This window comes from Pan paniscus, chromosome 15 (assembly GCF_029289425.2).
Source record: "Pan paniscus chromosome 15, NHGRI_mPanPan1-v2.0_pri, whole genome shotgun sequence".
Classification (NCBI taxonomy): Eukaryota; Metazoa; Chordata; class Mammalia; order Primates; family Hominidae; genus Pan; species Pan paniscus.
Genome location: NC_073264.2, coordinates 95,111,878 through 95,135,065, shown reverse-complemented (window position 1 = coordinate 95,135,065; position 23,188 = coordinate 95,111,878). Strand labels below are relative to the sequence as shown.

At 51.9% G+C, this 23,188-nt stretch overlaps 1 protein-coding gene across 1 annotated transcript in view; it reads left to right on the top strand.

The window, feature by feature from the left end:
• The first annotated feature begins 872 nt into the window (after positions 1 to 872).
• ASB2 (ankyrin repeat and SOCS box containing 2) overlaps positions 873 to 23,188 on the top strand; it is a 42,334-nt gene continuing 20,018 nt past the window's right edge. Inside the window, exons 1-4 of the mRNA XM_003832806.4 lie at positions 873 to 1,198; positions 13,015 to 13,293; positions 20,517 to 20,621; positions 22,902 to 23,068. Of these exons, the coding sequence (XP_003832854.2) occupies positions 13,088 to 13,293; positions 20,517 to 20,621; positions 22,902 to 23,068 (478 nt within the window). The 5' untranslated portion in view covers positions 873 to 1,198; positions 13,015 to 13,087. The remainder of the gene's footprint in view (positions 1,199 to 13,014; positions 13,294 to 20,516; positions 20,622 to 22,901; positions 23,069 to 23,188) is intronic.

The window sequence follows — 23,188 nt, the reverse complement described above, 5'->3', positions numbered from 1 at the left end:
ACCTTGACTCAACCCCGTGGCACCTTGTATACTGAGATGTATTTCCTTGTGGAATATTCGAAGTGCGTGTAAAGGCATCCTGAGGTTTCCTGAGTTTGAATCGGTGAGAAATCATGCTGTGGCCATCATAAATCCACATCCTCCAAGGGGAATGGGCCACTGAAACAAAAATGATTCTCCCCTTAGAGGAACAGACCAAGTCATGTTTCTGGACCCCTAACTCTGAGGCATGAGATGTGAACACACGGGTGGGAGAGTAGGTGCCTGGCCATGTCCTGTCACATCCCGGATGCTCAGTGCATGTGGCTGTGTATGTGTTGTCTTTGACATTTGACCTATTCCAGAAATGGGACGTTCTTCCCTAGACCAGGAGGTAGGGCTCTCTTCTGTTGTATATCTCTGCCCAGGGCTTGCCCGCATGCCTGTGTGTTTGTTTGTTGGCTCATTTGTACCCTGGCCCTTTGTATCCCCAGCCCCACCCCACAGTATCCAGCAGCCAGACACCTGCTATCCCCAAATGCTGCCACAAGCTCAGCACCAAACCTTGATTTCTCCAAAGCCCTTTTACAGCAACTCCTTCATCTCCTCTCTCCCCTTCTTCCCTTCTCTTTCACTCCATCCTCTTCCTTCCTGCTGTCTTGCCTTCCCTCCTTTGTTGCCTTTTCTTCTCCTCTTCCCCTTTCTTCCTCCTCCCTTGCTCCTCACTCTTTGTCTCCCAACTATGCGTCTCCTCGTCCTCGTTCCCTGCCTCTGTCTCTGACCCACTGCATCTCTCTCCTGTCTGGCTCTCCCCTGGGTAGTTCCAGAAACATACCCATATATGGCCTCCATGTCAAGGATCACAAATGATGATATCACGTGAGGGCCAAAGCTCCGGGATCCTCTCTGAAGTGAGAGTCTGTATTCGATGCACCCGGAGGAACGGAAGGCAGGATTGCAGCTTCCTCAGTGCAACCTCCAAACAGGAAATCTGAGATGTATAACATCTTATAGTTTGGCTTGTCAACGTTGGTCATGCGGTGGCCCCAAAATAAACTCCCTGCTTCAAAGGAGAGCGTTTCAGAACTGCCTGGCAGAGCAGCCAGAAGCTTGGGGCCAGGGCAGAAGGAAAACTCGGGGAGCATGTTCTGAATTAAGACACTTTCAAGAAAATCCTTTGTATTACCCTGAATTGTACCCTTGTTTCAGAGCCTAACAGGTAATGCATGCTTTCAACTTTCTTATACAGATCTTGCAAAAGATTCTTTGGCTGGTGGGGATTTTCGGCTGCAGTACTTACTGGAAACCTCTTGTAGTCAAACTGTGATGTTGCTTTTCCCTCTCTCTCGTATTTTCTTGAGTTATACAGCACGCTGGTGACTTTTGTTTTGGATGCAATGAACAGAGACTCAGCAATTTACATGTACTTACCCATTCTTCTGGAGGACTCTTGCTCAGAATATCACTCTGCTGTGCACTTCTAAAAATGGAAATGCAAAAGGACTTATCAATGATGCTATTGTTGGGTCTGTAGGTCTTGGGCAGTATCTGTGTCAGACAAGTGACTTTCAGAAATGCTTTCAGGTCGGGCGCACAGATAGAGGTTTTCATGGGTGGGAGTTAATTTAATGTAACTGTTGCAGAGTGCCTAGGCATGCACGGTATTGTGGGAGACCATAGCAGCCAAGGTGCCATGGGCTCTGCTTTCAACTGTTTGGGGATTAGGAGAGGAAATGGAGGAATGTTATTTATGTGAGATCCAACAAAGCTGTGGAATGCAGGGATGCAAGAATACCATGCATGTGTGTGCACACGCGTATGCATGACACATTTAAGGAGGCCATGGCCTTTGAAAGGATGGGTGGGATGCCTCAGGGTGGAAACAGAGACCTCCGCGTGGAGGAGCAGCTTGGGCAAAGGCAGGGAAGTCAAGGGACCTGGGGTGATGGTGGAAAGTGAAATGTGGCTCTGGCAAAGGGTTCTGCATGTGAAAAATGGGGGTGAGGCTAGAAGGGGAGGCCAGAGGGAGAGGCACATCCTTCCAGGCCAAGCAAGAAGTTGGAACACTTTCTGAGAGTTTTTGAGCAGAGGACGGCATGCACATAGCCACATGCATTGAGCATCTGGGATATGAAGGGACACGGCCAGGCACCTACACTCCCACCCGTGTGTTCACATCTCAGGCCCCAGAGTTGGAGGCCCAGAAACATGACTTGGTTTCTGGTGCCTCTAGGTGGAGAATCATTTTCATTTCAGTGGCCCATTCCCCTTGGAGGATGTGAGATTTGGCTTCGGTGGCTCTTCGGGAAGCCAGGGGTATGCACTGGAATGAGGAGGCAAGGAGGCTGGTGACTCCTAGGGAGGGCAGGTAAATGAGGAAGGCCTGAAGCAGGGCAGAAGCTGAGCCCCTGCACAGGACAGGAATGCTCTTCTGAAGATAAGCTTGTTTCGTGAGGCGAGGGCTTGAGGGGGCTCAGAGGGACGCAGGCAGAGCCAGCTGGGGCCAGCACCCCCGCCACAGCCCTGACCTCTGCCTGGGCAGAAGCACCATGAGGCAGCCAGTGGCAGATGCTCAAGGCACTTCCAAAACAGTTGGACGGGTCCTGACAGCTGGTGGCAGGCCCATGTGCTGCACAGCGTCCCCAAGAAGCTGGCAGCAGCTCCGCTGGGTGCCATGCTGGTTTGCATCATCTGTTCTTGCACAAACAGGCCGGGTCATGAGTGCCTTGTGGTGGCGGGGGTGGGGGACACTGTCTAACCCACACATGGTGACCTCACAGTGAACAACAACACAGGCCATACCAGCAAGCCTTTGTTGAGCACTGGCCCAAGCTTGTGTGCAGATTTCTCTCATTGACTTCGGTCAAGGCTACCATGAGTTACAGGTGATCGTTACTCCCATTTTCAGGTCTGGAAACAGGTTATGAGAGCTTAAAAGTCTTGCTTAAGGCTGGATGGCTGCAAGTGTTGGAGTCAGGAATCTGACCTTTTGGTCTGCAAGGTCCACATTCAAAGCCCCAGCGTCCTGTGGCCTCTCAAGGTACTGTGGCAGTGGTAAACAGGACCATCGTGCACCCAGGGGAAATGTCTCTGGCACAGTCAAGGCATCATAAGGTGCCCGTATATTGTGGACAGGCTAGATCCAAAGAGCCTTCCCAAAGGAGGCACAAAAATATCTCTGGGCCTGCCCAGCGTCCTTCCATTTCTGCGCTGCAGAGGATCAGGCTGCCCACAGGAGCCAGCTGTCACAGGAGTGGCTTGTGTCTGTGGTTCTCTTTCCTTAGCACCATTGTTTGGAATAATTAACGCCCAGGAATATAAATGAAGTTATTAAGAGCTTTGTGGTTCGGAGGAATGTTTTTGGGGAGGTGGTGCTGAAATAAAAGTAAATTGAAATTCCTAAACTACCTGTTTTTTAAAAAGAATGGGACATAGAGGAGTAAAAAAGGAGAGAGGAAAGCAGAGAAAAGAGAAGAGAAAGATTTAAATGGAGGCGGGGTCAGGGGAACTCAGAGGAGAGAGGATAAAAAAGGAAAAAGAACCTCGCCGATTTGGGTGAGATCTAACTTAAAAGATTTCCAGCCAGCCCTGCAGGTGAGGAGGGGCTATGGAGGATTCCCCCTGCCCTGCCTGAGCCTTCCCGCTCTGCTGCCTGGAGTTAGAGCCTCCAGAACCCCCTGTGTCTTCTGCCACTAAGGAACCAAGGTGAGGGTCCGCCGTCTTTGTCTGCCCAAAGGACAGAACAGGGCTAGGTGGGCTGTGCTAGGACAGGGGTGCTGGGGAGGCTCAGAGGTGGACTGACCAGCCCCGTCCACCCCTGTTACCCCCACCTTCGGTCACTGGCACAGATGGCAGATCCTGGCATTGGTAGAGCCTGGGCAGAATATGGGTCAGGGGCCTGGAATCCTGTGTCCTGAGCTGTGAGTGTCTGAGCCACACAGTTGCGGGGAGGGGCCAGCCTCTGGCAGGGCCAGGAGGCAGCAGAAGGGCCCTTCACTCAGGAGGTGGAGAAGAAGGTCACCCACGGGCCTGGAGACTCAATAGCTCAGGGGCCCAAAGAAGTAAACTGGAAGCTTGACCTTTGTGGGTGCTTTTCTTAGCTGGTGGTGTGGGCACTGCCGCAGGTAGTGGGCATGTCCTGTGCAGAATGGATGCTCATCATTGCAACAGGGCACTTTCCACATTAAAAAAACCTTCTACAGGGAGGTTTCTCCTGTGTTTTTCCTTCTTCCCTCTCTTCCTCTCACCATCATTCTTGCTCTCTTTTTGGAGTGGCATTCTCAATGTACATCAATAAGTAAATAAATTACCAAGACTTTTCGTTAGGGTCTTAGACTCTTCGGGAGAGATTCACCAAGATTTGGATCAGCAAGAGGCGCTCCATTTCAGATGCAGCCTCAGTCTCCTCCTCTATACAATGGGCACAGAGTGTCTGCTGGCGTGGGAGCAGAGCCAGCTTTGGACAGGTTCAAATCCCTGGTTGTCACCTCCTACAGGGTTATGTAGGGGCAGTCACACCCCTACTCCATACAAAGAGAAGAGCCCTGTCTTGTGGAGTCAGCTGGGGCCTGCAGCCCTGAGCACACCTCTTGAATCACCTCCAGCAGCCCCAGCCCAGCCTTGGAAGCCCCAAGGCCCTGGCACCCGAAAGCCGGGAGCTTGAAATCAGCATCAAAAGGTCTGAGATGACGCAGCCAGTGGTGGTGGTGGCTGGGGGTAAACTGGAAGCTTGGCCTTTGTGGGTGCTTTCCTTAGCTGATGGTGTGGGTCTGAGCAAAGGCTCAAACTCCTAGCAGCTGTGAGGCCCTAGACACCAGGCCCCAGGGCAGCCAGAGGCTTGAGAGCACTGCCCCCATGGCCAAAGGCCCACCCTGGCTACGACTTGGCCACTCATAGGGGTCAAGGGCAAGGTGGCTGGGATTCCATTCCCCCTTCCTTACCAAGGCCAGATCATTTCTTAGCCAGAGCAGAGATGAAGCCTCCAGAGGGATGAGGTTTAGGGTCACAGAGCAACTGACTCCTTGCCATGCCCTTAATGATGTGTCAGAGGGCCTGATGTAGACGGCGCAGGCTGACGTGGTTTCAACCTCTGTACCACATACATTCCAGGACTTAGTCTCCTCATCCACGCCGTGGGAAGACCACTCTTCTCCCTAGTACTGAAAAAGTAAAATGAGGCAACCTGTGAAAGTGGCCTGGATGGAGACAGGACAAGGACCCACAGGCACCAGCTTAATTTTTATTGATTAGGTTTTAAAACAACAGGACCCGGGAACGGAAGAGAACAATGTCCTACACCCCCGAGCACTCCAGCTGGAAGCGTTTCCTTGGGTTTCCTAGGACCACCCTGGATCCTGGGGGGAAAGGCAGATCAGAAAGATAAGTTTTGGCAGAAGGAGAGAGCATTGCAAGGAAGGAGGTCGAGTGCCCTGGGTGCCAAGGAACAGCCCAGTTCCCGACTCCTCGTGTGTCCCCAGGCTAGCCCAAGCAGCCAGGTTTCAGGATTGCCTTAGCTATGGGTCATGTGATATTTGGGAGACCGTGAAGCTTTTGGAGTAGATTTATAGAGAGTATGTATATGTGTGTATATTATATATATAATATATATTATATTATTAATATAAAAATATATAATTACCTATTATATACTTATATATTATGTTATTATGTGTGTATATTATATAATATATATAATACATATAGCGTGTATGTAGTGTTTTTGAATATGAACACACACACACACACACACATAGTCTTCAGTTTGATTCTGGCCTTCACTCAAATCTTGAAAAACATCCGGTGGTTGCTATTCATTGTGTGGGATGAATACTTGGTGTAAAATCAGATGTAGCCTCTAGTCTCTTCCTTGTCACTTTCTCCCTTAGTGTGCCTCAGTTTCCTCATCTATAGAATAGGAACTATAATACCCTTATAGATTTATTATGTGGTTCAAACTAAAGACAAATATGAGAGAGAAATTCACTGCAAGGGAAGGTGTTATGGTTATGATTCTCCCCATACCTGCTGCAGTGGGACTTAGTGACCTGAGGGTGACACGTGGATCCGAACCACAGGCTTTGCATAAGAGCTAAACCTAAAAGGTACAAGTGAACCCTAACCAAAATACTCGTGCAGCATTTGCTCTGTGTCCAGCACCGTTAAATGAATTACGTGCTCACTAAATGGCTGCTCTTGTCATTTGTTGGCAGTCACCTCGTGCAGAAATTCAAGCCTCCAAAGTCTAGGGCAGCAGATGATGTAAGCAGAGAGGGCAGGGGGACAGGAGGGTTCCTGGAGAGTGGGGAATTTGAAAGGAGTGTGCAGAATCCATCCTGCACCCAGGCTGGCTTCGGGGGAGGGCGTGGAGATCCCCTTCCTCCCCAAGCTCCAGCCCCATGATTGACCCTTGGGACCACCCGGCAGGCTCTGCGCACAGCCCGGGGAGCTGACAGTCACAGCGGCAGTTTTGACCACAGCTGTCACGCGAAGGCTGGGCTTGGGGCTCATTTTCACTTTCACTCTCAATCTTGTTAAATGGAGGAGAGCTTGTGGGAATTCAAATCCCTTGGATGGAGCCTCCTAGAGAACCGCCAGCTGGGCACGAGTTTCAGGTAGCATCCTCCCAGCAGGAACAGGTTTAGGCTGTTTCACCCACTTTCTGGGATCACGGCAGAGAATCGCAGCATCTTGGGACCTGTGGAATAACCCGAGCAGATTTTTAGGGGCCACCAGCTGTGTGCCAGGTGCTCCACATTTATACCTGTCACCTCATTTCACCTGACAACACCTCCATAGGCAGGGTGCCATTAATATCTTCATTTTATAGATGAGCAAAGTGAGGCACCGAGTAACCTGCTTCACATCACGTGGCCAGGAGGTGGCAGAGCTAGGGTTGAGTATAGGCAGTGGGGCACTCGGGCCGTGCCACCGTCTACCACTGTGCAGTAAACTTCTCCATAACAGCTGTGCTTCCAAGGGCTTGAAGCACTGTCATGATCCTATCGTTCATTCACCCGTCTGTCCAGCATTTATTCAATACCTATTGTGTACCTGACTTTGGGTTAGTTCCTGGGGTTACAACATGAGTGCGACATAGTCCTGCTCCTCAGAAGTTTCTAGACTTTCTAGAGAGACAGGACCATAGCAGGCAGTCCAAGCAGTAGAATGTGAAGGGGGCCCTTGGAGGCAGCAGAGGACTCTCAGCCATCAGGGAGGCTTCCTGGTAGAGGAGATGCTGGAGCTGTTTCTGGAAGGGCACCTTCAGGGCAGGGTAGGCTGACGAGCAGCTCCATCCACAAACACAGCCAAGGATGCTAAGTGGCTTGTGCAGCCTCACACGCCCGACCCAAGTCCCTGGCACGACCCAAGCCTCTGGTGGAGCTTGGTGTGGTGGAGGATGGCTGCCAGCCTCCTTCTTGGCCCCGCCTTCCCAGCTGTGTCTCCTCCAGCCCCCAGTTTTCTGCTAAGACATCTGGAGAGTGACCACCTCCCACCCCAGCCCCTCAAACAACCACATAGACCCACCCCATCCACCGCCAGTTCCCGGGCAGACCCTGGCTGTCTGCAAACCTGAGTTGGTAGAGAGGGGAAGGTACTAGGAGGAAAAGACCACTTTTTAAATGCAATTTTGGTCCTCACTATAACCCTGCCAGGGTCCATGTCTCTTTTCCCATTTCACAGATGTGGAGACTAAGGCCCAACTTAGAAGAGAGCCGGCTGTGAATGAACCAGGTACTGCTCTGAGTGGATTTGCCTGAGTAATTTACGTGGATTAACCTAAGTAACCCTGTCACAGCCACTTTACAGATGTCACCTGGGGAAAGTTGGGGCTTCTCAAGAACCAATGTTTGGGGTTCTGCAAAGAGGGCAGGAGAGGCACTCCTGAAGGCCCTGCAGGGCCAGGCCTCCCTTGCTCCACACCGGCCTTGGACTGGCCCCTCCCTCTACCAAGAAGCCTCCCTGATGGCTGGGCAAGGCCTATTAGACTCCTGATTTCCTTGGGAAAGGGCTATTTTTGATTCCAATCAGCCTCCCAGAGTGTCCCTTGAGGCTGCTGGCCTCCCTCCAAGACTTAGGCCCAGAAGGCCGCCCAACCCCCAGACAGAGGTCTCAGAAATCAAGCTGGGCAGCATCTTCATGACAAGGGGAAACTGAGGTCCAAAGAGGGGCAAGGCATCACCCGAATCAATGCCCTCTCCCAAGAGATAGGTGCTCTGACCTTGTCCATTTTACAGATGGAGAAACTACTCTTCCAGAGGCTCTCCTGGCTAACAACCAGCAAAGCTGGGATGTGAACTCAGTCAGGCTGGATCCACACACTGCTTCATAACTTCCCCCTCGTGCTAGGGCTGAGCAGCACCTCCTGTCCCCTAGGAGACGCCGCCATAGCATCCCTGACAGTTGTCACCAGCCTACTGCATCCGTTCAGGGACAGGGAGTTTCCTGTCCTGAAGCGGCCCGTGCATTGCACACTTACTAACAGCCAGACCCACAGCTGAGCCTGTACACACATGAGCCCTTTTGACTCTACCACCAACCCCATAATAACACTTGCTAATATCTCCATTTTATGCATTTTATCCATTTTACCCATAAAGGTGGGTAACTTACCCAAGAACCCTTGAAGGCTGAGGACCTCAGTGGGAAAAGCAAGAGATATGTTGGTCCACAGTGGGGTAGGAAATTTGCCTCCTCAGAGGCAGAGTCCCTCTCTCTCAAGTAAACTCCATAACAGCTGTGCTTCCAAGGGTTCGAGCACTGTTGTGGTCCTATCATTCATTCACCTGTCCATCTAGCATTTATTAAATACCTTTTGTGTACCTAGCCTTGGGTTAGGTCCTGGGGTTACAAGTATGACATAGTCCTGCTCCTCAGAAGTTTCCAGACTTTCTAGGGAGACAGGCCTCTAGCAGGTAGTCCAAGGAGTAGACCTTCTCAAGGTCCTGTCAAGGTTAAGCCCTTCTCCTCCCTCTGCATGTACCCTCCATGCAGCAGGCAAAGAGGCTGGTATGGTGCCCAGGGCACAGATATAGGCCAGGGGGTGCTGGGCAGCTGGGAGGATAGCTGGCTGCAGCTGGATGAGGACAGGTCTGCTCCAAACCCATGTGTGTGTCAGTTGCTTGGGTCAGTGTTCCTGAAATTGCCAGAAAGAGCATTGGATTTGAGGTTGGAAGATCAGGCTTCAAATCCCAGCTTTCTAGCTGTCTGTCCTCCTATAAACCCTTCCCCTCCCCCTCTAAACCTTACCTGCCTCATCTGTAGAATGGGACCAATAACGTATGAGCATCAGGGTCCTTTTGGAAGGAGAGCGGCTGTAGAGGAATTAAGTTAATTCAGTGAAAATCTTCCTACCTTCCAGGGCTGTGTGAGGGTAATGACATGGATAATTGGCCAATGTAAAGTCTCTGAGTGGTGTCAACCCATGGGAGAGGCTTGGGAAGGGCCTGGTGAGTCTGGAATTAGCTTCGGGATTGGTGATTCTGGGTGACCATTACCTGGCTGCCTTCGCCTCCAGGAAGGCACATGGTCAGGGAAGGGCCACTGCAGCCATGTGCTGTCTATGAGTCTCTGGCCCATACCAGGCTGCAGGGCCAGTAGCTGCCTGGAGATGATGAGGGGTCCCCATGAAATAATCATGTTACCCCTTACAAGCTGCCTACACATCTTAGCTCACATATGCTTCTACAGCATAGCGAAGTAGCTTATCTCCTTCCTATTTTTATTGATAAAGGAACTGAGGCCCAGAAAAGGGGAAGTGACTTGCCCCAGGTCATATAGCTAGTAAGTTGCAGAATTGAAAGTAGACTTAGGGGTCCTGACCTCCAGACTCAAGATCCCTCCACTCTCCCTGGGTTTTCTGTTCCCCCATGGCCAATACTAACATCTTCTTGTCGACATGGCCATAGGGGATCCCCAGGGACAGAGAATTTGAGGTTTAATAGCACAGAGCCAAACCAAACGTCTCGCTGAGTTGCAGACTCTTTAGAACTGAAAAATCTGCGGAAAACTTCCAGCCCCAAATCCTCCTTTTGCAATGAGAAAACTGAGGCCCAGAGTGGGACAGGGACTTAGCTGAGGTCACAAAGCACTTTGGCATTAGCAGGGCAATTATAGCTCAGCCTATGACTCTTAGTGCAGTGCTCTTCCCCCTTGTGCCCTGGCTTTGAGCAGACACCTTTAGATGGTGGCACCAGGATGCCAGGCCAGGTCCTGGGCACCAGCACTTCCTGCTAGTTTAGCACCATGTGCACGGAGCCCCTACCTTGCAACCAGGTGGTGGGGTATGTAAAGCCAAACCAGCTTTAGAGAAGAGAAGGGTGTCATACCTCACTGGGCAGAGCCCCTTCCCCCCCACTGAAGGCAGACCTGGGCCAACTCAGACCTGGCAGGGACCCCAGCCTCAGAGAAGCAGCAAAGGAGTGGGAAGCCAGGCCTGGGCCAGCTGGAGATGGGGGCTCCACTCAGCTGCACAGGTACCTCCTGCCAATACGAGGGCCAGAGGACAGGCTCTAGTCTACCCTGCCATTTAACAGATGGAAAAACTGAAGACACAAGAGAGGAAGAGAGGCGCTCATGGCTGACTTGGGACAGAAACCCAAGTCCCTCGGTTCCCTGTCCTGGGCTCCTTTCACAATAAATAAAACTGCTGCTACTGCTGTAAATAACAGCACCCCAAGCATCGGGCATAAAATGATTGTGAGGTCATGACCCTTCCCCTCCTCTAGTGTGGACCACAGACTGGCCACCTGACATATTAATCTCATTGAGCAGGGGTTCTCAACTCTGGCCACACACTAACATCACCAGAGAAGCCTCTAGCATTGCATTCCCTGGGTCCCAGCCCTGAGGCTTTGAGTTCATTGATCTGGGGCTGAACCAGGTCCTTGACATGTTTTCAAGACTCTCAGCCAGGCCTGAGAGCCATCTGTTAAGATGATTTGACTGCCTATAAGAGAAAACCCAACTAACATTGGCTAAACCACAAGGATCTTCAGTACCTAACAAGTAGGCTAGGGTGGGCGGACCCAGCATTGGTTCAGCAGTTCTGCAACATAATGAAGGACCCAGAAAAACTATTATTCATTATGCCAAACTCATTGTATCAACCTGTCATTCACTGTCCCCCTCATGGTCACAAAATGGCTGCTGCCACTCCAAGCGTCAAGTCCTCCAAGCACTAAGCAGAGGTTGGGGAAAGGAGTCATTTTGTTCACTACTCTGTCTTTTATTAGAAAGGAAAGTCTTCCATAGGAGCACCCCAGCAGATTTTCTGTTATAACTCTTTGGATAAAACTAGGCTACAGTCCCACCCCTGGACTTGTCACCAGCTGAGGCGGTGAGATTGTCCCACCTGGCTTGAAGCAGTCATGACTCATCCATGGGACACGGCACCCTGTTGCCTAGACAAAGCCAGGTTCTGCTATCAGGGAAGATGGGGGAAATGGCCATTGAGGGGACTATCCGCAGGATCTGCCACACCCTATGAAAATGGAGCTGTTTGGCCAGCCATACGGTGAACTTTGACCTCCTCACATAAGGTGCTGGCCTTGGAAAGAGGATCCAGGGTCAAGTCCACCCATGAACTACTGACCACAGCTCAGGAGAAGTTCCTCTTCCCAGAAAGATCTGGGTAGGCTTCCCAGAAGAGGGGCACTTGCCCTGGGCCTTGAAGAAGGAGAAGGCTCCTCTGAGGAGGTTGGGCTCAGGTGCCCGGGTGTGTTCTCTCTGGGGCCTAGGCTGAGGGGCAGCAAGCTCCAGTGGGAAGCTCTTCTCTTGGTGATGGCAGAGGAGCAAGAGCAAACCCCAGTGTACATACTTGTCATGTGTATCCTTGACGCATGTCCATCAGCCCTCACAGGCCAGGGCAAGTCATGCATATTGAGACCCATATCAACAGGGAAGGGTGGGGAAAGATCTGCCTTTAGGGAAAGGGAGTGAATATTTGCTGAACAAATCAAAGTAATGCACTGGTATTCGGGGTATTTTTTAGAGGGCCATGTGATTCAATGTTCAGCCAGGACCAAGAACCATTGACCCACACAGTGTGAGTCAGCCAGCCAGAATGAAAATCAAGCTTAGTTGATTCCACTTCATATTCTTAAAGCATTGGCCCCCAACTGGAGTCTATTACTCTTTGAGGCATTTTTAAGAAAAGAGTCACTGGAATTAACACGGGACGTTATTTTAATGACTGATTTTAACTAGATCATGTGATTTGAAGTAATGGGTCTGTGTCTGATTCATCTCTGGTATTCTCAGGCCCATCACAGTGCAAAGAAATGGAGAAATGCCAGGATCTATGCTCTTGGTAACTGGTATGCAATCCTGTGTAAGTTCCATGAGGGCAAGGATTTTTGTCTGTTGGAATCATCGTTGTATCCTCAGTGCTTAGAAGAGTGCCTGACACAGAGTGGGTGCTCAACAAGTGAGCATAAATACATGGATAGATAGGTTATCTGGAATGGAAAAATAAACAATGGATGAGTGGATGATTGGATAGATGGATGTATGGTGGATGTGATGATGCATGAATAAATGGATGGCTGGGTGGACAGATAGGATAATGGAGGGATGGGAGGACAGTTGGATGGATGGTTGGATGGATAGAAAGATGAATGGATGGATGAATGATGAGTAGTGCTGAGAGAATAGACAGATAAATGGTCAGATGAGTAGACAGATGGATGCATAGGAGGATAGATGGAGGGTGGTTGAGTGGGTGGTTGGATAGTTGAATATATGTATAGAGGGGTGGATGGATGGGAAGGTAGATAGTATACAGCTCGGTGGGTAGATGGATGTATGGGAGGATGCATAAATGGATGGATGGTGAGATGGGCTGGTGGGTAAATGAATAGATGAGTGGATGGATGGATGGATATATAGATGGATAGGTGGTTAGGTGGGTCATGTGACCAATGAATAAATTTAGAAATGAATGTGTTACTGTCAGTGAAATGCACACCCTTCCCTGAGGGTAAACATAGCTATCCTGCAAAACTGTTCATGACCAGGATGGTTTTGGTTTCCTCACAGGGTTTTCTGATTTGCTGTTCCCTCCTCCCCACTGGGTGTCTGTTCTGGAGGCCAGGGTGAGAGGTGGACGAGGATGGCCACGCAGATCAGCACTCGGGGCAGCCAGTGTACCATTGGGCAGGAGGAGTACAGCCTGTACAGCAGCCTGAGCGAGGATGAACTGGTGCAGATGGCCATCGAGCAGAGCCTAGCGGACAAGACAAGGGGCCCAACCACTGCTGAGGCCACCGCGTCTGCATGTACCAACCGCCAACCTGCCCATTTCTACCCATGGACCAGGTGAGCAAGGCGAGGCTGATGAGGGAAGTGGGGCCATCCAGGACATCCACAGACTGTAGATCCCTAATGCTGTTAATCCAAAACCACGGTATCCTGGTCTCTAGGTTGCCTTTCACACCTTTCCCATTTACATTTGTTATCTGAACTTACCGAGCTCTGGCTGTGCCAGGTACTGAAGTGGGTGCTATACACACTCTGCCTCCTTTCATCCGCTTAAGGACCCTCTCAGTGGGCTCTGGGTTATAGACCCATTTAAAAGAGGAAACTGAAGCTCAGGGCTGAAAAAGAGGCCGGAGGTCACATAGCCAGTAGATAATGCTGCCGAGATCAGAGCTGCCTGGCTCCCTATCTTACAATACAGCCTCCCTTGAAAAACATATCTGGTGAGCAAGGGATGTCTGCCCAGCAGAGCCATCCTGTCTCCTTCTTCTGGCTCCCCACTCTCGGCCCCACCTCATCCTCTCAGTCACAGGACTTTCTAAAGCAGCGCCATCCAGATATGACACCAGCCACAACTGCAATGCACGGATGCAATTTTAAAGGTTCCAACAGCCAAAAAAGTAAAGAGAAACAGGTGAAATTAATTTTCATTGATAGTTCACATCTGAAGTATCACCATTTCCACCAAGAGACTTATATTTCCATCAATATAAAATTATGAATGAGATTGTTACCATTTCTTTTTGCCCATCAAGTCTTTGAAATCCAGTGTGTATTTTACACTCACAGCCCATCTTGATTCAGACTGGCCACGTTTCAAGCGCTCCCTAGCACATGTGGCCAGTGACTACCTTATCAGACGGTGCAGATCTAGACGACACCTCCTTTGTAGGAGGTGGGAGCTAGAGAGGTGATTAAGCAGAGCGGTGATTGATCTCAAAATGCATTTGGAAAAGACCTCTATAAGCCATAAAATTGCTTTTGCTCCCCACCCCCGTCCCCAGCCAAGGTCAAGTGTGTTTGGGCATGAATGGCAGGGCATGGGAATTGCTGTGACAATTGTGTTGGTGTTACTTTGAGGCATGGGCCACAAATCTCATTGCGTATAGCAGCCAGCTGGCTCCCTGCGTGACCTCAGGCAAGTCACTTAACCTCTGAAAACCTCAGCTTCCTTCTCAAATAACAACAACAAACAGACTTTTTCCGATGTGCAGTCACCGTTGACAGGGGACGAAGGTGGGTGATGGTGCATCTCAGCCCTGTCCCCTAAGTGACTTTGCCCTTGCCGAGGCTGGACCATCTCTGTCAGGCTGGCTGGGCAGAGGCCCAGAGCTGAGGAGCCCCTTTTAAAGGGGAAGGCAGGCAGCTACTTTGGGCAGCCGGAAAGAGTACGAAGACTCCAGGTTACTAAGCTGCCCCCGAGGACGTTCCATTCTGAAACCCAATCTGAGAAACAGAAACCTGAAGCCAAGGACTGGGTTCATCTTGGCTCATGCTCAAGGTGGCCCTGGTTCCTGTTCTGGCCGGTTCAGCGGAAGACAGGCCACAAGTTCCTCTTCCTCAGGAGGGGGTCAGATAGAGATAGGGCATCCTTCCTCTGAAGACAGGGCCTGCTGCATGAAGCCAGCACATCCCCTCAGGTGTCTGCAGCCTTCTCCCCAGCATAGCAGCCCCCTCAGGAGTCCCAGGGATGCTTGGATACATTAGAAAGAAGTGGGCCCTCGGCATCCAGACCCTGACTCTGCCTTCATCTGGAGGGTAAGGAAATGGAGGCCCACAGTGGGCCATGAACATTTATTCAGCTTCCTGCGGAAAAAGCTCTCCTGGAGAATTGAGACCATTTCTCCCAGGTCAAGCAGCCCTCATCTGAGGTCCAGCCCCACAAGCAATATAGCAGAGGAGGGTCAACCTGCATCTTGTTACTCTAGGAGTGACCTGAAACCTCCTAGGTTCGGTTCTGCGCCTTCGCCTCTGGAAGGAGGCTGGGCTTGGGCCCTGCTGGGAAGAAAAAGCCCTTAGATAGAATGTTTAATGAAATTCTCCTCCCGCCAAATGCACATTGAGCACCTCCCATGTGCCTGCCACACATTAATTCACTTAATGTTTACAAAAGCCACCCAAAGTGGATTGCTTCTGTGCCCATTTTACAGACGACAAAACATGCCCACAGCAGGGCCAGGCATGGAACCAAAGTCTGTCCCGCTCCGAAGTTCAGACACTTCACCAGGCTCTGCTGATGCTGTGAAGGCCTCTGTTTCCTTCCCCTACCCCTACCCCTTCCCCTACCTTGAGGTGAGGTTTTGACCTCATTACGTCCGTCTCCCACTCACAGAGGCCCAGGGTCCCCAAATTCACACGGCACACACGCACTTGTGCCCTCACACCCAGACACGCATTACAGTGGATGCAGGACCCGAGACAGTCCTTGTTCACTTTTATCTGTCCAAATGAATTCACAGCAAGTTTAGCAATAGGATGTCACCCTTGTCCCCAGGCAATCCACATAGCAGCTCCTTCTCATCTTCAGGTCTGAGATTAAGCATCACCTCCTCAGCCAGTCCTGCCCTGACCACTCTCCCGGGCCAACTGGTTTTTCACCTCTTACTTGCTCTCATGGCTGTTTCCTTTGTGGCCTTGACCTTGACTTACAATTCTTATTTATTTCTCTGCTTCTGCCATTAACCTACGCCTCCAGTGAAGCGCTGTGTCTGACCTGTGGCAGGCACCACATGGCTATCTGTGAATGAGTGAATGGGTGAATAAAGGAATAGATGGAAAGGCAGCAGAGTGGAAAGAGAAGTAGGTCTAGAGATTCAAATTCTTCCTCTACACTTACTGGCTGTGCAACCTTAGGTGGGTGGCTAACCCTATCTGAGCCCCAATGGCCTCATCTTTATAACAGCAACAACAAAAACATGCTGTGCTCCCCTTGCAGCATTCCTGTGAAAAGCAAATAAGATGAGGTGGGTGTTGGAGCCTTCCCACATCTTGCAGCTCGTATTGACCTCCCCGGGCCCTGTCTGAGTGCTCCAGCACCAACCTCATCATGGCCTCTGCTTCACAGACAAGCTTCTTGGGTCTTCCTGGGACACCCTCCTGAGAGTGTTCCCAACTAGACTGTGACCTCCTTGGGGACAGAGAGCTGAGCTGATACTGTTTATTTATTTATTTATTTATTTATTTATTTATTTATTTATTTATCTCCAGTGCCCAGCTTAGAGCCTGGATCATTGTAGCTACTTAATAAATGTTTTTAAACAAATAAATACCTTTGAAACCAATAAAAAGCTCTAGCAATGCAATTGATCATTATTATATTGTGACCAAAATGGAGTCCACTGAGTCTTCTGGATCTTAGAAATGAAAGATCAGTATCCCAAAGAAAACAGAATTCTGTTGAAAACCATTTCCCAATTTGCTTCTGTCTCACCTCAATGTAAGGCACAGAATTTGATGAGGATCAAATGAGGATCATTTGCCAAGCTTTGGTCCCCTAAGGGACCCCAAAGGGACAGACCTAGCTTCCTGTTCCATGGAGAAGTGGGGTCCATGAACCCATGAAGTGCAGAGCCCAAGGTTTCCATGAATGGACCAGCCAGAGTGAGTCCAGGAGGCTGGGTCTTCCTAATCTTTAAACTTCTGCATTTCATTTAAGATACATTTCTGAGAAGACAAAGGAGGAAAACATGAAGCAGGAACTGGCTGAGGCTGTTGTGTGCACAGCTTCAAACAATTCAAATCAAGCCACCCACACTTACTGTGCACTTATGATATGCCAGGTTGTGAATCAGGGCTGGGTCCTGCTCTCCCTAAGATCACAGTCTAATGAGGGTGAAGGCCCAGAACTGCCTGATGACACAGCAGGGAGAGCACAGCTTCCTCAGTTACAGAGGGACCCTGGAAAAGGTCAATTCACTTAGTCAAGGAAGTAGGCTTTGCAGGATGAATAGGAGTTCATCAAGCAGACTAGAGGAAGCAAGACTCTTTGAGCCTCAGTTCTCTCATTTGCAAAGGAAGCCAATTACCTCTCCTTCACCAAGTGGACTGGGGAATTAAATGAGATGCTTGGTGCAATGTGCCTGTTATAACAAGTGCTCAATGAGTCACATGTGTCTCACGGCACAGTGGCGGGCGTGGGGTGGACTCGTGGCATGGGGTGGGTGTGGGGTAGACTCATGGCACAGTGGCGGGTGTGGGGTGGACTGGTGACATGTTGGCGGGCGTGGGGTGGAATCGATTTTGTTAGCTCCCTCCTCTATTAAGGTGCCTACCTGCCCCCCGCATTCAGCCAGGCCCAGCCCAATCACTGCCTCCCTGGGGCTGACCTGGGCTTCTTACTAACTCAGACAGAGCAGCCATCCATTGACTCACCGAGAGGCTAGGAGCACTGTCCTCCCAGCCCATTCTCTGCTCTCACTGAGGCTGACCGTGCCTGAATTCATGACAAGCTGGATTCCAGGGTCAGGTGACAGTGACACACTCTCCACCCCAGAACCTGCCCAGTGACACACAAAGGACAGAGGCCCTACCTGGGGCTCTTCCAGGGCATGACCTACACCCACATCCTGCCGAGGCCAGGCTCCTCTCGCCTGTGATGACTCAGCCCAGGAGGTTTGCTCTGTTGGGAATTCCCCTGCTTGGGGCCCGAGGGGAAATGGGGCCTCCAGCCTTGATTGGCGAGAGCATGAAACCCAGCCAGGGGCCCTGGCTCCCCAGCCAGCCCTGAGACTCACGACTCAGTAACTCTGAGCGGTCGCCTTGCCCAGTTGCCAGCCCCAAAGCCAGTGGATGCACCCGGATCTCAGTGCTCCCAGAATGAGCCCTTCTGCCCCGATCTCAGCCCGTCCTCTGTGACTCTGTGGCTGTGTGTGGCCTTGTCTCCCTCTCTGCTGACTTCCAAATATCCTCAGGATCCACAAAAAGATAAATTTTAATGAGCTGCATCACCACCCAGAGTGGGCCTGGGACTGAGCCAGAGCTGGGAACTCTTTGTTGAATGGAACTCAGTCTGTCTGTTTCCTCATCTGCAAAATGGGAACAGCACACCCGCTGCTTCCATCAATGGTGGCAGGAGAATGGAAATGAGGAGAGGCTCGGCATGACTTTGTGAACATTTGCCCTGCACAGTTGTTAGAAACTGTCATCATTACCAGCTCCCTCCACCTCCATCAACCTCAACATCCCAGCCACCATTGCTGCTGCCATTACTATGCAGAGACAGGTCCTCGTTTAGAGGGTGCAGTGGGCTTTTTCCCAGTGCTTTATTATCCTGCTAAAAACATTCTAACAATGGCAGGTAATTGGAGGCCACATATGCACTAAGTATGAGGGTGGCCGTGACCCAAGGATCCTGGGAGGTGGAAGCCCAGGGCCTCATCAAGACGACAGGGCTGGAGACAGCTGAGGTGAGCCTGGCCCCAGGCTGCCTCCACCTGCCGGCTGTCTCTCCTCAGGACCAGGCACTAATGCAAAGGACACTGAACCCAGCAGCTGTTAGGGCTGAGGAGGGGCCCTGGCTCTGGGATCTGTTGGACTCTGAATCTCTCCACAGCTACAGAAACAGTGTGGACATCCCCAGTCTGGTCCTGGTCCCACTTCTCCATTTTGCAAATAAGGAAACTGAGGCACAGAGAGGGGATGGGGCTTGTCCAAAGTCACAGGGACAGTCAGTGTGGAGGTCAGAGAGCTGGAGAAAGGATGAAAAGGCAGGAAGAGGCCAGGCCTTCAGAGGCCAGGGTGGCATCAGGAGCTGGGCAGACAGTGGCAGTCTGAACCTCTGCTCCACTCGCTGTCACGCTGCAGGTGACCCTGCACAGTTAAGTCCCCTCTCACAGCCTCCATGTCCTCATCTGTAAAAGGCACCCCCATCTACGGTTGATGGATGTGGATAAATGAGGACACATGCAGGCGGTGTCCTGCCCACCCCAGTGCGGGTCAGTAGAAGGCCAGAAGCAGGGGATGGGAGAAGGAAGGTGGGAGGGCATGACAGCGGCGAGGATGAGGAAGGCAGCCAGGCCTGCAGGCAGCCCTGAGAGGGTGAAGCAGAGGGGTGAGCAGGTTCCCCTCCTCCTGCTACCCTTGCTCCTCTCTACCAGGCCCTGGCCTTGCTGGGGTGTACCCACAGAATCTGTAGGCTCTGGCCTGGCCAGAAAGAGTGTGGGTGCTTCTCAGGGTCATAATTACCCCATGCCCCACAGGGTGTGAGTCACTGGTAGCAGAGTCCTCCCCAATCCCCCCCAGAAGAGTGTGGTGAAAGGCCCGGGCCACTGGGGTGTCGAGAGTGCCAGGCCTGACCTACTGGGGGTGGTGTCAGTAGGGGCCATATACCCTGTTCTCACGACAACCCCAGGCCAACTCAGATTTGTGGAGCGGCCATCCCACCTCCTTCCGGCTCTTCCACCCTCACAAGAGCCTGGTGGGTCGGGAAAACTGAAGCCTAGAGAGGCAAAATGATGATAAAATGAAGAGTGAGTACATGTGGAACACCCTCTGTGCCTCGCACTCCACTAAGCTCCTCACACCATTCACTTACTCAGGCCTCACCGGCCCTTGAGCACAGGCTGTTTTCATGCCACCTTGCAGGAGCGGGGACTAAGGCACAGAAAAGGTCAACCTGTCTCACGTCACACAGCCAAGGAGTGCCAGAGCCCGGATGTGAACCTGTGTCTGTCGGACTGCAGCCCTGGTTCCGATGCCCTTCCTCATGCATCCTATAATAACACTATAGAGGTTACTATAGTGTCTGCTCCTACCCCTGGGACAAGATCCCCTAATGAGCTGGCAAGTGGGCGTGGGGGGCACAGGTACAGCTTGGCTTCTCAGCTTTGCTCCCCATCCTCTGCTTTGCCATGAATCTCTCATCCAGCCCTGCAGGGATCTGCCTGGCCAGCAGTGAGCCTGAGCCCCTTTCATCCTGGGACCTGCCGACCATGGCTCACATCCTCCTGGGTGAAGAATGTCACCTTGCTTCCTATCTGCCTCTTTCGTGGTTGGCTGGGGAGGGGGACGGGGGGGGGTGGGGTGAGGTTAACCTCATTGTTGTCTTATATGGTCATTTAAATCTCCCAGGGCTTCCTCCAAGGGCCAAAAATAATCCGGAGACACAGCAGCTGTGTCCAGCACACAGAGGACCCAGCCATCTGCTTTGGTTCAGAGCCCTGTGTCTGTCTGTCAGTCAGTCTCTCCCTGGCTCTCCCTCCATCCTCGTTCCTGCCTGAAGCCATGACCCGCTTCTCCTATGCAGAGTACTTTTCCCTCTTTCACTCCTGCTCTGCACCCTCCAGGTCCACTGCACCTCCTGAGAGTTCGCCGGCCCGGGCCCCAATGGGCTTGTTCCAAGGGGTCATGCAGAAATACAGCAGCAGCTTATTCAAGATCTCCCAGCTGGCGTAAGTGACTCCTGTCTGGCCCCAGGACCATCCAAGTTCACTCCCCTAACTGGGATGGCAGGGAGGGTGGGAAGCAGGCCCACAGCCCCCAGGAGGGCAGAGGGCACTATGGAGGCACCTGCCAGGCAAGCTCCTTTTAGGGGTGCCCCCCTGGGGCCCCGCTGCTCCTGCTGAGATGGGCTTGGTGGCCACAGACTTCAGTCCTCAAGGAACTGCCAGCCAGGCATGCTGGTGATCCCCCCTCAGATGCCCCCAGCATGGGACCTGAGTGCTGGAGGAGCCCCATGGGGCTCTGAAACTGGGGGCCCAGCACGAGGGAAATTGGGGAGATGGCCTTAGAACCCCAGAGGCCCAGGAGAGCTTGGAGTTGAACTTGATGAGTTGGCTGCACCCTTCTGTTTGTCCCAGTCTCACTTTCCCCCATGCCATCGCTGTGGGTACATCCAAAATGCCCACACCCACAGCCTTTGTTTTGTTTATTTGCCCTTATTTGTGAAGTGCCAGGTGCTAAAATCCAGAAATAATCTAAGCTGCAGGGGTTCTGTTTGCCTGGCACCAGGGGGCAGGGCTAATGCGTTCCTTAGAAAATAATTCTGCCTCCCTCCCCTCTCTGTACCCCTGGAATAGTGACCCCGGAAGCAGCCAAAAGCAAAAGAGGGACCCTATCACTGGAACTGCATTTCCTCACTCAGTTACGTTGTAGAGAAGGGAGGAGGCAATTGGCCAATATTTTCTTTCTCCTTCCCAGCCTTTTTCACATCCTGCCGCCCTCCACTTCCTTGGTGTGGTGGGTGTGTGGAGTGGTTGACAATCTGGAAAAGGGAGACCCAGTGCTGGTCTCAGCTACTGCCACCTCCTGCATGACTGCCTGAGAGTCGCTGTCCCCTCTTAGTCTCCCTTCTCTGCAGGACACGGCTGGAGAGGGCAACATGACCTCTAGGGTCCCGTCCAGCTTACTACTCTGATGGCCTGACACCCCCAGCACCCTCCCCCACCCACAGGGCAGGGACTTTGCCTGAGGTCATGGAGAAGCTGTGAATGTGTGGGCTGAGGGCTCCAGGGTCCTTGCATCACAGCTGGAGAGACCCAAGCTGGGCGGCAGGTCCTGAAAGTGTTCTCACGACACTGCACCGCGCCCTGCTCGCCAAGGCCACGAGAAAAGCCAGCCCTCCTCCCTTCCACTTCAGCTGGGGTCCCTTTGGAGACACTCCAGGAAAAGGGGGGCACATACCCCCACTGGGCTTTTCCTGATGCTGACAGGGGCTGCTCTGCCTGTTCCTAAGTGGAACTCGTCAAGGTGGCAGTGACGGTGCTGATGGGGACCGTAGGACTTATCTGGTCAGTTTCCCATCGTCCTTGCTGAGTCTGTTGCTTCACCGGCATCTGTGCTCTGACACTATTAATAACCACAGAGCCTGAGAGTCAGGAGGAAGTGCTGCTCACGCTGGAGGAAGTGGCTGGGAGAGTGCAGGGGCTGGTGGCAGAGACCCCCCAGAGCCCATCCTAGCCCAACATGGCGTGGGTGTCCTGGGAATGAGGCCTGCCTCCAGCCTCACCTTCTCCATCTGGGAAATGGGATTATTGATGCAGAAGCCTCCCCAAAAGTGGATCTGAGAGGCATAGCCATCGTGGTTCTCACAGACTCTCCAAGGATGAGGTAGGGAGCTCAGTGAATGAATGAAGGAAGGAAGGAAGCAATGAATGAACAAAGGGACTTTAACAAGCCAAGCAAGGAACGACTTCACTTTAGCCCTCAAATCTTTTTGACATTCAGAAGTTTTAAATTGTGAAGGCTTCAAATTTATTAATCCTTCCAGTATATATTTTTTTTCTGCAGCTGGATGTACTGGGAGTAGGAATAAGCGACAGGGCAAGGAGAGGAGTTGGAAGACCCCAGAGATATGCTCAGGGTTAAGAGGGGCCCCCGAGATGGGCGTGCCTGGTAAATGCTAGAGTGCTATACTCAGGGAAAGCATTTAATTATCACAAGTGCCTCACATGTGGGTGGTTAGCCACCATCTAGGAGGCTGGCATTGTGTGCCTGAATCCTCTTGGTAGAATTGGTTTTGGTATAACATTCACAGCAGCCATGGAAAGCCACAGAGATGGAGGGGTCCCCCAGTCCTCTTGCAGCCACTGGGCTGCAGGGGGCTGAGTGCTGATCCTAGAACCAGCAGGGACGAGGACCGAGTGACTCCACTGCCAGCACTCCTGGGAGAGAGGCCCCCTGGCCTGGCCTTGGCCTGACCTTGAGGACTGACCCACTCCTTCCTCTCACAGGCCTGTGGACCCCTTGATAAAGGCCATCAAGGATGGCGATGAAGAGGCCTTGAAGACCATGATCAAGGAAGGGAAGAATCTTGCAGAGCCCAACAAGGAGGGCTGGCTGCCGCTGCACGAGGCCGCATACTATGGCCAGGTGGGCTGCCTGAAAGTCCTGCAGCGAGGTGAGGGCTGGGCTCTGACGGTGGCAAGAGGTGGGAAAGGGACTGGGGGAAGGGCTGCCGCTCCTGGGGCTTCATGTTCTTTGCCCACAATCATCTTGGGAGAAGGGCAGGCAAGGCTGT